The 14586-nt window shown below is 47.8% G+C and overlaps 1 protein-coding gene across 2 annotated transcripts in view; it reads right to left on the bottom strand.

Moving 5' to 3' along the window:
* The window catches only part of TAFA5 (TAFA chemokine like family member 5), a 532252-nt gene that overhangs the window by 341522 nt on the left and 176144 nt on the right, over window positions 1-14586 (bottom strand). The window contains exon 1 of one of the 2 annotated variants that reach the window (XM_051963073.1): window positions 1717-1863. The exons of the other annotated variant lie outside the window; for it this stretch is intronic. Coding sequence (XP_051819033.1) covers window positions 1717-1807 — 91 coding nt within the window. The 5' untranslated portion in view covers window positions 1808-1863. Of the gene's footprint in view, window positions 1-1716; window positions 1864-14586 lie in introns of those variants that run through there. 2 annotated transcript variants of the gene reach the window in all.

Here is a 14586-nt window from a genome sequence, read left to right as displayed (position 1 = left end):
TTCCGCTGGAGGGTTCCCTTTTGTTTTCACTCTTCTACCCAACCTCTAAATACAAATCATAAAAATGAAAGTGACCAAATCCTGCCTCCCTTCCACCCGAGGGCACCGGGAACCCTTCCTAATAAGGGCCACACCTTTGCTGCTTCTACAAGCCAACTCCCCACAGCCTGCCAAGTCATTAGGCAGAACAGCTAAATATTGCAGATTCACTTTTTTTTTTTTTTTAACCTGAAGTTAATGAGAATCTGCGAGATATTCTTCCTCAGAATCAATCTGGACGCTGAAATCTTTAATGCAAACAAACCACTTTCCATCTCCCGGAGGTAGGGCCAGGACTTTAACTCAAAGCACTCCTTGGGTGTTGAGGGAAAGTGGACTTTATCTTGGGGAGTCCAGGACTCCTCCGGCCGCCTGGAGAAGTCTACGTTCCCCGTTTTAGAATCCTATTTCTTTTTCTTTTCTTTTTTTGTTCTTTTCTTTTTAATGCACACAAACCAAAATCCAAAAGCGTGCATATGGAAACAAATATATTGAAATGTCGTCAGTATAATTAAAAAAAAAAAGTTTCCGGACCTCAGCCAGGTTAAAGGCTTAGCTACGGAAAATCGTGATACCCCAGACAGACACTCCTAAACCGCTGAGGAAGGAGGGCCATCAAGGGCTTTAGATGTCCAAGCGAACGTCTAATGAAATGCCCCTGAGTAGTAAGACGGCAAACTTTGATCTGGTTCCCAAGAAGTTTCTGGGTGTCTGTCTGTCTGTCCTAACTTCGTGGTGCCATGAAAGCTGCTTTACTTATGGGATCCTATACTCTGGCCCTACACAAACACTGGGAGAAATAAGCTTTTTTAAGACGCTCGGGCTTCTCTTAGGAGAAACAGCCTCGTCCAGCAAAGAGCCCCGGCATTCGCAGGAGCTAGTCAAGCCAATACTTTTAAAATGAAGGAAGCGTCGACCGAGTTGGATCGGAGCTGCCCCGGCTGTTATTAAGTCCAGGGCGAGTGTGAGTAGTTTGTGGGGTGACAAGGAAGGAATGAAGGGAGGGGGTTTACCGAAAGTGAGCAGGGCACGGGGCTGCGCCGCTCGCAGCCTGAGAAGCCTGGAAGGCCATTCCCCTGCCCTGGCTCAGCCCGGGGACTTGGCCCCTCCACGTGGACTTTCCTGCCACCAGCCCAGTCCTGGGTAAATGAGCCCGGCCGGGGAGACGAGAGGAGGGTGCTTAGAGGCCCGGCCCACCCAAAACTTGGGCGGGTTTGCCGGCGTAGTTAGAAGGGGACGAGGGCACTGGGGCCGGGGAGCTGGGGCCCTGCGCGGGCCGGACTGCCCTCCGCCCGCTCTGACAGAGGCCACCCTGCCCTTTGCATAGAACTGGAGTGCCATCTATTGAGAACTCGCTGAATAGAAGAGGGGTGGGGGGGAGAGGGCACCGGCGGATCGGCGCTGGTTCTTGGAGCCGAAAGAAAAAGGAAAGAAGGCGAGCGAGGGAGCCCCGGGAGCCGCGGGAACCTGAGGCTGGGCGCCCCGTGCTGCTCCTCGGGGGGTCAGGGGGCCCAGGCGTGGGGTGTCCTGCGTGGGACACTCATTTCCAGACACGCGGGGGTGGGAGGGGAACAGAGGTTCTGCTTGGGAGGATGGAGGCTGGAGGAGGGGATCGAGCCGAACCCCCCTCCCCAGGGCTGCGCCCCCCCCCAGCCCCCCGGGGGCCCCGGGGCTCACCTTCCCGGCGCAGGTGCGCGTGGAGCGCCGAGAGCAGCAGGCAGCAGAGTGCCGTCCCGGCCAGCGCCCAGAGCGCCCGGGGCAGCTGCATCGCGGGGGCCGCCCGGGCTCCGCATCCGCGCCTCCAGCCCGCCCGCCGCCGGGGCTCCGACCGAACGACCGCCCGGCAGCCCGCCTGCCCGCCCGCCCGTCGGTCCGTCGGTCCGTCCGCGGCTCCCGCTCCCGCTCCGGCTCCGGCTCTGCCTCCAGCCCCGCCGCGCGCGCACACACACACTCACACACACATACACACACTCTCACACACTCACACACACACAGTCACAAGCATACACACACATACACGCATACACATACACACGCACACTCACACACACTCACACACACACCACTGGAGGGAAGAGTCCGGGCTAGATCCGGCGGCGGCGGCTGTTCCTATGCCTCCTCCTCCTCTTCCTCGTCTTCTTTTGGGAGGGGGGAGAGGGGAGCTGGAGGGGGAGGGGCGACTAGCGCCGACTCCGGGGCTGCGGCTGCGGCAGGGGCGGCGTGGGCAGCGGCTCAGGCAGCGGCAGAGGCTGGGGCAGCCTGGGGCTAGCGGCCCCAGGAGAGGAGGAGGAAGAAGAGGAGGAGGATGGGGGGGGCCGGGGCTCCATGAATCAGCCTTCCCCGCCCCCCGCCCCCGGAGCCGGGCCGCCCGGGGCGGGGGCGGGGGGCCGGATTGCGCAGTAGCTCTCCCCCCGCCCCAGGCCTCCGCTCTGGCCCCCTCCTCCTCTTCCTCCTCCACCTCCCGCCAATGCCGCTGCCGGGACTGCTTGGCCTGGCCCCCGCCTCCTCCTCCTCCTCCTCCTCTTCCTCCTCCTCCTTCTCTTCCTCCTCCTCCTCCTCCTCCTCCTCTTTTTTCTTCTTCTTTCTCCTCCTCCTCCTCCTCCTTCTCCTCTCCCTTCTTCTCCTCCTCCTGGCCGCGGACTCCGCTGATGCTGCTGCCGATGTTACTGCCGCCTATGCTGCCGGTCGGGGGACGCGGGCTCCGGCTGGAGCGGGAGCGGGAGCTGGGTTTGCACCTAAGGCCCGCGCAGGAACCGAGGCGGGGGCTGCAAGCCCTATGCGGGTTTAACTTCTCGCGGGGCCAAGAGCCCCCCTCCCTCAACACACACAGTCCCTAACCCCCTCCCCCAAGAGCCCGCTCCCCCAGAGTCCGACAAAGCGCCAGGCACTGGGAGGCGGAGGCGCCCCACAGGTGCAGGGGGCTGGGCTGCAGGAGTGGGGGCGGCCGCGAGTCCCGGGGCGGCCCACCCTCTCTAGTTATTTATTTATTTATTTTAGCGGGGGGGAGGGGAGAGGGAAGGGGACGAGGAAGAGGGGGAAGGAAGGAGAAACCCAAGGGAAGAGAAGGGGCGGCGGGGGTGGGGGGGAGAGCGAGGAGAAGGAGGAGGGGAAGAGTAGAGGAGGAGACGGGGAGGAGGAAAAGAGGGATGGGGACAGGGAGGAGGGGAAAGGAACGAGCAAGAGCGGGAGGGAGAAGGAGAGGGAGGGGGACTGGGAGAGGGAGAGGGAGGAGCATTAGACGCAGGGGGAGGAAAGGGGCTGCAGGTTGCAGGGCGCTGGGAGGCCGGGGGGCGGCAGTACAGGTGCGAGTTCCTCGGGCCTCCGGGTCCCCTTGATCCCTCCATTCCTCCATCCCTCCCTCTCTCCCTCTCTCTCATCTTCCTTCCTCTCTTCATCTCTTCGCCACCACCTCTGAGAAGGCCGTCAGGCTTGGCTCTGTCAGACCGCCCTCCCCCGCCAGCCAGGTTTCGTCTGCACCGCATTCGGGCAGCAAAGAGTGCCCGGAGGCGGCCCGAGACAGCGAGGCCCCGCAGGCCGCCCTCCTGGGCCGGGAAGGGGGGGTGGGGGGCGCTCGTTGCCCTGGTGAGCCCCCTTCCCTGCCAACTGTTGCCCCCGAAACCAAAAGGTTTCAGGTTTCGAAGCCGCTCAAAGGCCGGGCACCGCGCCCAGCGTTCGGACGGAGCCGTTTGTTTGCCCCCAAAGCCGGGGTTGGGGGCGGGAAAAAACCCCCACACCCCGAGGCCTGAGTCCTGAGCATGCCCAGTTCCCTAGGAAAAACCAGGGGAGAATTTCCCGAGAGCGGGATGGCAGCGGGGCACGATCCCAAGGCTGGGCACGATCTCGGTGCGGGGGCTGGGGGCTGGTACAAGGGTCAGAGCAACAAGTACCGCCACACCGTGGTCCGAAAAGGAGAAAGGAGTCGCCCACCTCCGGGTCGCCGGATCCAGCTACCTCTGAGCCCCCAGGTTTGGGACGCCTGGGGACACGATGAGGGTATTACGCACGGGCCAGTGGGAGAGCCCTGGCCTTCGTTAGGAAGGACTCCCAAGCCCTAAGGAGCTCCAAATGACCTTGGAATGCATCTGTGAGGGTGTCTCCAGAGGCACCTAGGTCAGTAAGGCCAGTCCCCCTGCCCTTTATCACATATGAAGGCAAACAAGAGGGAGGGGAGGTATGCACCTTTTCCAAGGTCATATGAAAGACCATCCAGGACTTGAACCGTTCCTGTCTGCCTCCTGATCCGATGCCCCTCCATCCCGTCATTAGCCCCCTCCCCTTTGGTACAGGTTAGGTGGTAGCCTGGGAATGAAAGGGGCGGTCACTTTACAAGACAGGATTAAGGCCCCCATATTTCAAACACTATTCCTTGCATCAGGGGCATTCCCCTGCCCCACTCACCCACCCAAGGAGCTTACAGATTGGCCCACTGATATCAAAAACCTAATCATTTCAAGCTCTCTCCCAGTCAGAAGGCCCCTGAGGCCAGTCCCTACCTGAGCAGGCATCCTTTTAGAATATCCCCAACTAGTGGTCATCCATCCTGTTTTCACTTGGTGAAAGCCAGCGATGAGGAACTCACAGTTAATTTAGCAATAATCTGGCCCCAATTTATATGTCTATGGGTAAGGAAATGATACCCCAAGAAGGGAAAGATGGGTCTCAAGGTCACCAGTAAATGTCCAAGCTTGGGCAAGGACAGCCAAGGTTTCCTAATAGGCATTCTATTTGACTCTATCCAGTCACCTCCACAGTGACTCACCAGTTTGGAGAGAAAGCAGCATCCGGGCTTTCTCAGAACACCTGGCAGCCTTAGAAGTCTAAGCACCTCTCCCTCCTGAAGAGGCACTGGAAAAATATAACCAGACCCAGAGGCATGGCTTTGAAGCCTGACTCTACCCTTTGCTAGCTGGGTGACCTTGGATGAATTAATCCCTCCCAACTTGTAAACCAGAGACAATAAGACTTGTACTAGGGGGAGGCAGGGAAGTGATTTAAAGCTCTGTATAAGCTTTAAAGTTCTATAATAATGGAACTTCATATCCAACTGCTACTAGTAGCTGAAATTCTGTTAAATGACTCCGCTCTCCCCTCCCTGCTACTTCAGGGAAAGGGTCACAACATGATCTCTTAACACTTAAGTGCTAGTTCCACAGATTGTCACTGAGACACTAACCTTTTCCCACTCTGAGACTCAGTGTTTTTCATCTGTTCAAAGGGGAAAGGGTGTTTTAGCTAGACAATGTTTGGGAGAGGAGGGAAGGAACAAGTATTATAAGTATATATGCTTTACAAATGTCTCATTTAATCATAGCAACTAGGTGGAAGGGGGGAAAGGTATTAAGGAGACTGAAGCAGTCAAAATTATGTGCCTCAGCAGGGTCACACAGCTAGTGTCTGAGGCTTTGTTTGAACTTAGTGCTTCCTGATTCCAGTACTCTAGCCACTGGCTTGGGCAGTGACATTGTAATTCCTTTGGGAATCAGTGGGAATGGGTATTGAGTGTCTTCCAACTCTGGATTCAGTAAAAATTCCCACCTCCACTAGAACAACTCAAAAAAGTCCTTTCAACTTTGCTCAAATAATTCATGGAAGAAATTCATTTTTGTCCTCAGACAGGATAAGGATAATAACTGGGACTATGATTTTATTGGGAAGGGTGAATAACCTTCTGGTGCAACTTTTCTACTTTTTCTATTCCATAGGATTTATCAGTACAAGAGGGATCACACCCATTGGACCACCCTGACAAAATGGTCTTCTGATTGTCCTTCATCACACTCAACATTCTGATCTTTGCCTCTGGGACTGGTGCCTGGAATGCCCCCCCCCCCCTTTTGACTTTCAAAATTGTCTCCAGCATCACCATCCTTGTGAAGTCCTCCCTCCTCTTAAAAAAAAAAAATCTATCCCTTCCTCCCAGTCACAGGATTTACTTATATCTTTTTGTAAACATGTAAACACATATATCTCCCCTGGTACAATGTAAGTTCCTTCACAGCAGGAGAGATTTGGATTTTGCCATTATAACCTCAGCACCTTGGATAGCGCCTGGCACTTAGAGCTATAGGTGCTTTATGCGCAGTTGTTGATTGATTGGTTGATTGGTTGATGCTATATCTGTTATATCTTCTGCAGTCTGTGATCTATGGTCTAGAGTCCCCAGTACACAGAGACGGGGGCTTGATCAAGAATTAGGCATCATGGTGTATTAGGTCAAGTAATGAAGTTAGGAAGGTTTGGATTCGAATCCTACTTCAGACACTGAGCCTTTGCTCTCTACCTGTCTAAACTGTAGTTTCCTCATCAGTAGAATGAGATAGTTAGTTCACTAAGGTCTCTTCCAATTCCAATTCTATAAATAATAGGATTCATTGGGGGAAGTTGTTTTTATTTTTTGTTGAGTAATGTGTATGTTAAGAGTTTTTGTTTATTTTTATTTTTATTTTTTGTGGGGGCAAATAAAAGGTGGTACTCATCTAAAAATTCCCTTTTTATTGGCAATCCATCTCATCACCAATGTTTTCCCTATGGTGATTATCCACAATTTATCCTGTCTACAGATAGTTTGTACGTGGTCCTTTGCATGTTGTCCTATTACACTGAGGACTTGAAAAGAGGGGCTTTTCTGTCTTTTGCATACCCAGCACTTAGCATGTGGTAGGTGATTAATAAATGTTCTTTGAGAAACTGACTGCTCAGTGGTGAGAACAGATATTGATCATTCTTGGGAAATGCACCAGTTCTCTTTGCTCAGAATATAAGTACTGCAATTTGCATTTATTGCACTTAGAATATCCACTGTACCATGTTCACCCCCCCACACACACATACATACACACACACACCTGGCACACACTAAAGAAAAAAAAAGTAAGTTATCTAGAGTCAGCTGGGTACCAAAGTGAATTGAGTATTAGGTACCAAAGTAAATTGAGTATTAGTTAGGAAGATTTTTTTTCATGAGTTAGAATCTGGCCTCAGACACTTAATTAGTTATGTGACCCTGAACAAGTCACTTAACCTTATTTGCTACAGTTTCCCCATGTGTAAAATGATCTGGAGAAGGAAATGGCCAATAGCTCCAGTATCTTTGGCCAAAAATAAATTAATAAATAAATGGGATCATTAAAAGTCAAAGTTGACTGAAAAAAAAATGACTTAACAAGAAGTTACCTAGTGCAGTGACCTATCAGGTTTTACTTTACATTCTTAGTGTGTAAGGCATAGGTCATCTGAACAGAGAACAGGTTAGAAATCATAAAAATGGCTCATGCTGACTTCTGAAAGGAGTGAGCCCAAGGGAGGGAGAGTGAAGGTGTAGGGGAGGTGATGTGGAATTTGGAAAGTTGCTGAAGTGTGAGGCCAGGCTCAGACTCATAGATATCATTGACAGGGCAGAGATCATCTCACTCAATAATAATTATCCTCCCTCCCACAATATACCCACAAATCATCCTTTACCTTCAAGCTACTGGCAATGTCTTTCTTAAACTAAATGAAAGATAAAACTGATCTCTGTATCCTGTGCCCATTATTCCAACTCCTGTTTTAGTCTGAACATAATAGGAACTTAATAAATGCTGAACAATTGAAAGAATGAATGCATCCTCCGAGCATCTGAGATACCAGTCCAATCTTACAAAAAATAAGATTTTGCCCATAGGCAAATCTTTCAAATAAGTGATTTTCCAGATACTCCCCCCTCAATCCTCCTGCATACTTTCTCCAGACTAAACAGTGGTTTAGTTGCAATAACTGACCCTCATATGAAACAATTTTGAATTGCTTCCTCTTCTATCTCCTCCTTCCTTTTCTTTTTTCTCCTCTTCTTGTTCCTCCTCCTCCTCCTCCTCTTTTTCTCTCAAATATCTAGTCCATCCTTGGCAATGACAGAAGCTACAACCAAAATACCACCCATAGTATTCCTTCACCCAATGGGCAAACATATGAATTTGAATTGGGGCTGTTGTTATTATTCTAAGGAAATATTTAATAAACCTATGTTGAGTATAATGAGATTCTCTCGAAGATGAAGTACTCTTATACATTGGCACTTTCTTAAATCCTTGCTTTTTATCATCTCCACCTTTGTGAAAACTGACTCTCCTGAGAATCAGGGCCGAAAACTTGGCCAGATGAACAGATATACTCCTTTCCCTCTGCCACTCAAAAAGTCTTCCTGAGTTCCCTAATGCTTGGGAAGGAAGGTTCAGATTTCTTTTCCTTTCTCTCATGGACTTCAGAAATCTGTAGCCACTCAAAAAGAACCTACTTGGTGGCAGATATTGGGAAAATCCAAAACCAATAATAGTACAGTCTCTTCCCTCCAGAAACATATTCATAAGAAAGAATATATTTCTTCCTGAATCTATATCAAACAAATAAAAGATCAAGGAGAGGGGAACAAGAAGTTAAGGCTTTCTTAGTCTAACCATCTCACTTGTGTGGAACAATGTATTCCAGTCTGTTCCCTGAGTATGTTTTTCACTCTCCCTTTTATTCCTTTTTATCCTGGATGGTTCTTAAGTTTCCTTGGAAGGTCAAATTTTCTGATCCTATGAAAGGGAAATGGATTCCCATTGAATAAGAATTTTCCCTGAGATCCTACTATGTGTAAGGTTAAGGAATATGAAGACAAAAGCAAATTCCTGCCCTTGAGGAGCTCCCATTTTCTAAGGGGAAACCACATTAGTCAATGAAGATTTCTTAAACACCTACTACATTTATTAAATACCTACTATATATCAGGCATGAGCTGAGTACTGAGGATGAAAAGAAAACAACATAATAGCTCAAGTATTATTTCCAAAAGCTATACACAGTAAATAGAAAATAGTTAAGAAGATGGGCTCACTGCCACTTAGGAAATTAGGAAAACCCATCCCTTCTCCCCAGAGGATTCAAAACAAAAATCCCAGAAACACTGGCTCCAGTGAGTGACAGAATACAGCTATGTGCACAAGGGAAGGAGGAAGAGATTTAAAGTCAGAACAACTGAATTCCAACCCTTACACTTCCATAGAGTAAGGTGTGACTTTGGTCAAGTCCTTTTCCCCCTTTGGGTCTCACTTTCCCCTCTCTAAAATGTGGAAGTTGAACTGGCTGGCCTCTGAGTTTTCATCTGGCTCTAAATCCAGCAATTCTATGAAGCTGTCATAAGAGAAGCCACCGGGGAATAATATCCCGAGTGACCTTCATCTGAGGAAAATGGCTAAGAAGCAGTTCCCATAAAGGTTTGATTCCACCAATATTTACAAACTTATCTCCTTACAAACTGCCAAGCTAGCAGCCTAAAGGCTCCCAGGAGGGAGGGAGAGAGGGAGAAAGGGAAAGGCAGGGGGAGAGGGAGAGAAAGAAAGGCAAAGAAGGAGAGGAGAGAGAAGGGAAAGGGAAAGAGAAAGGGAGAGAGAAAGGAAAGGAGGAAGGGAGGAAAGAAAGGGAAAGAAGAGGAGGGAGAAGGAGAAAGAAAAAGGAGAGGGGAGAGAAGAAAGAAGAAAGGAAAATGGGGAGGGGAGAGAAAAGGAAAGGAGGAGAGAAAGGGAAAAGGGAAGAGAAAGGGAAAGGGGGAGAAGGAGGGTACCTCGGTGTGGTTATAGCACTGGGTTTTGGAAAATCCAAGCTGGCTGAAATGTCAAGGAGGGATTTCAGAACCTAAAGATCACTTTCATAGAATGTCCTCCCCTACCCACACTCCATCTCAGCCCGAGATGGGCTGCTTTCTGAATCCCTTTTCCAGCATGACCCCCTAAGACTCCCATTGAGAGATTTCCCAGGTTGCACTTTTTATCCTAAAATTCAAGACATGACAAAATTATGACTTCTCCATTGTCACCCATATCTCAAAAACAAAACTGAGATTTCCTATAAAAGCAGAGCCTGCTAGATAAGCAATGTGTCACCTCTAGCCATGAACACAATACCCTTCTTGCAACATGATCTTAATTTAATTTAGTCTAACCCAAGTCAGCAAGCATTTACAAGACTCCTAAAATGGGGCAGGAATTGTGCTAAATACTGTGGAGATTAAAAAAAAAAAAAAAAAAAAGGAACCCTTTCCTACCCTCAAGGAGTTTACATTCTCATGAGAGAAAGATAAAATGGACACCAGTGATAGAATTATAGCATCTCAGAGGCCCTCTAATCCAAAGACAGGACCCAATCTATTGCCTCACCCAACAAATATTCATTTAGCTATTTTCTTGAAAACTCTCCACTCCAAACCCTGTCAATGAGGGAGACTTCATCATCTTCCAAGCCTGCTTAATCCACTGATGGATCTCCTTCATTGTTAGAAAATGATTTTCCTTTATTTCTTTGGAAGGGAAAATACCACTTTACGTGAGATTTAAATCAACTTCTCTGGGGCCTCTCCTTATTGCTCTAGGTTCTATACTCTGGACCAAATGGAACAAAAATAATAATCTCTTCTGCCTAAGTGGAATCATTTACCCACCTGAAAAAGTTCTTTCACTCCCAGTCTATTCTTCAATCTAACCATCCCCACTTCCTGAATGGCCTTTGTAATAGCTTTATCTTTCATCTCATCGCTTTCTTTCTTTGGGCCATAATCTCACCATCAATGACTTTTCACAAAGTGATACCAGACCAAGGACACAATGCTGCAGACTCAAAATGGCCAGTAAAGAGGAGAGCAGGCCTGTTCCAAACATGGGATTTCTTTTTACAGAAGCAACTCAAGATCCCTCTCCTCTACCTGTTGGTGGAGCAACAAACCCAGCATTTTCAGTAAATCTCATCAGTGGCTTTGGGGAAAATTCTCTGTTGATTGTATGATTGGAGGTACCAAGGAGCAGAACGTGCTTTATGGCACTGGGGATTACCTATGTAAGAGTGAGCTCCCCTTCAGTAGAAGGATGTGATCAGGGACAGATTATCATTTGTCAAGGATTTCTCAGAAGGTGGGAGATTACATCAGAGCGCTTAGAAAATGTCATCATTTTAAGATTCTAATACCTAACATTACTCTATGCAGGCTTAGTATTCCACTTACCAGGAAGCATCATCAGTGTTAGCCTTTCAAACATCTCCCCCAATCATCCCTCCTCTGGCTCTCTATTCCCAACAATACTGCCTTTACTCAGAGCCTCATGTCTGGGCCTCTGAATGCCCCCCCACCCCCAACTCTAATCCACGTCACACCTGCTATTAGATTCCCCTTTCTTTGGCACTGGATTTCTGATCATATTGCCAGTCTATACTTCAGAACTTCAAATAGTTCCCCATTGTCCTTCAGATCCATCGAAACTAAATGCATCATTCAGTCCTGGAAAGAAACAACCCATAACTCCATTCTCTTCCTATATTTGACTTCATGACTAGTCCCTTCTCCTCCATTTCCTCATTCATAAAACAAAAAAAGTTATATTTGAGATCCCCTAAGCTCCTTTCCACATCTGACATTTTGTGATATTATGATTGAGTCAGAAGAGACTGGCAGAGGACATGGCATCCATCCACCTGCCACAAGGCTCTGTCCATGGTTTATGGACTCCCCGCCTCAATATCCTCCTCCTCACCATCTTTAGCTTACACTTTATTCCCACCTTCTCAGAGGGAAGACAATTGTTGCTAGTGTGTATGGGGGAAGATGGAAGAAGCCTATTGCCAAGCCAGCTGAAAGCAAAGCTCTCAGCAAGAAAGGGCTCCCATCTTCAATGGGAACTGGATGGGATTTCTCATTATTTCCATAACTAAAATTCCCCACAAATAGAGGATGATCGATGAGTGGCCTGGGGCTATCTCAGCTGGGATCATGCATTCCAGGCTTATTTTCAATAATCCTTAGGGGGTCGGGGAGAAGGGAGGAGGAGAGAAGGGAATGAAGCTACACAGACTGAGTACCTCCTCCTTCCAAATGACCCTCACTGCTGGAACTATAAACAGATCCAAACACACAACAAACTTTCCACAGTCCCTGCTGAATGGAAAAATACACAAATCCAAATCTACTCATTTCTACAAATGTTAAATGTTGAATAAAATGAGGGTTGCAAAGGAAGAATATGACCTCAGTAAGTCAACATATATTAAGCACTTTCTGTATGCTAGAACCTGTGATTGATACTGCGGATGTATAGACAGAACAGAAGTATTCTCTGCCTTTAAAGAACTTACATTCTGGCCATGGAAGCCATGTGTTCAATATGGCTGAGCAGGTACATGTCCATGCATGAAAAAGAAAATGGGAAGGTAGGGGTGGAGGTGCTGTTGCAACTGAGGAGACCAGGGCAGGCTTCAAGTACTCATATGGACAAAGACAGAGGATGCAAAAAGAGCCCTCGTATGAAGGTCAACAGGATAAAGTGCTGTCACAGTCAAATGACAAATCGATAGAGGATCAGGAATGCCTTCAGTGTAGCTTGTCTGTAGCTTGTTTGTCCCCAGCTCTTTGGACATTATTTTTTTCTTTAGCCTCTGAGCAACTTGATAGCAGGGATTATTTTTCTTTTGTCTCCCCAGGCCTCAGCACAATAGTTGGCTTACAGTTGGTACTTAATACATGCTCACTGCCATGGATCCAGAAGGGTCTTTAGAAAACACTGTATCCAAATGGCTTCAATTGGAGATGAAGCCAGGAAAGTGACCAAGTAGAAATATCATTGGATTGAGAATCAAGGGACCCGGATTCTAATCCTGCCTCCCTTTCTTTCTATCTCTGTGCTGTGGGCAAGTCGCTCTGCTTGTGCTTTAGCTTCCCTCTGCCTTAATTTCTTTCCCTATAAACTGAGGATAATAATAGCATCCACTTCCCAGATTTGCAGTGAGGATTAGAGAAGTTATTATTCGTAATGTGCTGTATTCGTAGGTGCTATATAAATGCTAATTCCCTTCTCTGTCTTCCCTTTCTCCTGTTTCAGTCTCTAAACCTCCAATCTTCAGTTTCTTCATCTGTGAAATTGTTGTTTCAGTCGAATCTCTTTGTGACCCCATTTGGGATTTTCTTGGCAGAGATACTGGAAAGATTTGCCATCTCTTTCTCCAACTCATTTTACAGATGAGGAAACTGAGGCAAACAGGGTGAAGTGACTCGCCCAGCATCCCACAGCTAGGAAGTGACTGAGACTAGATTTGAACCCAGGAAAACCCAGGAGTCTTGCTGACTCTAAGCATGGCGCTCTTGTACTATGGTGCCATCTAGTGGCCATCTGTAAAATAGGAATGATCAAACTCAGGCTGTCTCCCTCAGAGTTATAAGGAGTACTTTGTGAATTTTAAAGGCTAACAGAAATGTGAACATCATTTTGCGATTTATTTTTATTATTATTGGCAAAACAACAACAACAACAATAATAGTGTCTGGAGGGAGGAGGTAATGCATTTTGGAGGGGCTGGATTTTGGCTAAGGATCCATAGAAAATAGATGGGAGCTTGCTATTCCACACAGAGGAAAGACCGTAAATAAAAATACGGATCAGTAAATGGCTACATCAGGCACGGAGGGCTGGTCTAAAAGGGTCCCTAAGGCTTAGTCCAAACACTTCATTCTAGAGATGACAAAGCTAAGATTTAGGGGAAGGGAAGGATTTGTTGAAGGTCACGGTAAAATAGCAGAAATTTGAACCCGAGTCTTGGGTCCAAGTACTGAAATCCCCTTGGCTGAGTGTACCCAAAGACTGAGAGTGAGTGGGAGGAGGTGGAAGCTTGCAGAATCCTCTGCGATCCTGGAAGGGCCAGGTGAATGTGTGGGGATGGCTCAGCTCCCATGATGCCATTTGGAAGCGTCAGATCACCTCTGTCTGTGGTGACATGAGGCAATTAAGGACCTTACTAAGAAGCTCATGGATAGATAGGAGAAAGGGAAGAGTTGTCATGGAAACTGATTCCAAATGACTGGACTAAGGAGGGCAGGGGTAGAGAACATCAGCCTGAGGGAAGTCTGAGCTCTAGTTCAAAGCTGCTCCATCCTTTCCTTTCCTTTTATTTGTGAATTCAGGAACTGTGCTCCTGCCCATCATCTTCAGCTACATCATCTCCAGTGGTCCCAGGATTGAACGACCTGGGTTTGGCTGTCATAGTGAGAGGCTAATCAGCAAAAGGAAGAGAAAGGTTTCCTCCTGTCCTGACAAGGTCCTCTTATGGACTAATTATGTCCCATGGACACTGAACCTGTCCTTGCTTCTATAATCAAGAGGGGTGAATAAAAGCACTCTTGTTCAATGCCATGGGGTGACAGGATCCTGCAGGTCTAAGATCTACCCATGCAAAAGGTTCTACTGACACCAGATGGCATTGCAATCTGTGCATTTGTACATACATGTATGTGCACATGTGTGTACTGACGTGTTTCCAAAGGCTTTCTGTGCCATCTGCTTCCAGATTTTATCCATCACCTGCTTCCTAAACCTATTCCTCACTATTTCTGAAAGAGGCTTTAGAACATAGTCAAAGCTGGAGTTCTCAGAACACAGGATGACAGAGTTTAGAAGGATCTTAGAACACAGAAAAACACATTCTAGGGCCTTGCAACAAAAACCATAGAATTTCCAAACCCAAAGGGACTTTAGACTATCACAGGACACAAAACAT

This window comes from Antechinus flavipes, chromosome 5 (assembly GCF_016432865.1).
Source record: "Antechinus flavipes isolate AdamAnt ecotype Samford, QLD, Australia chromosome 5, AdamAnt_v2, whole genome shotgun sequence".
NCBI classification, from domain to species: domain Eukaryota; kingdom Metazoa; phylum Chordata; class Mammalia; order Dasyuromorphia; family Dasyuridae; genus Antechinus; species Antechinus flavipes.
The sequence above is the reverse complement of the archived record's forward strand: the minus strand, read 5'-3'. Positions and strand labels throughout refer to the sequence as shown.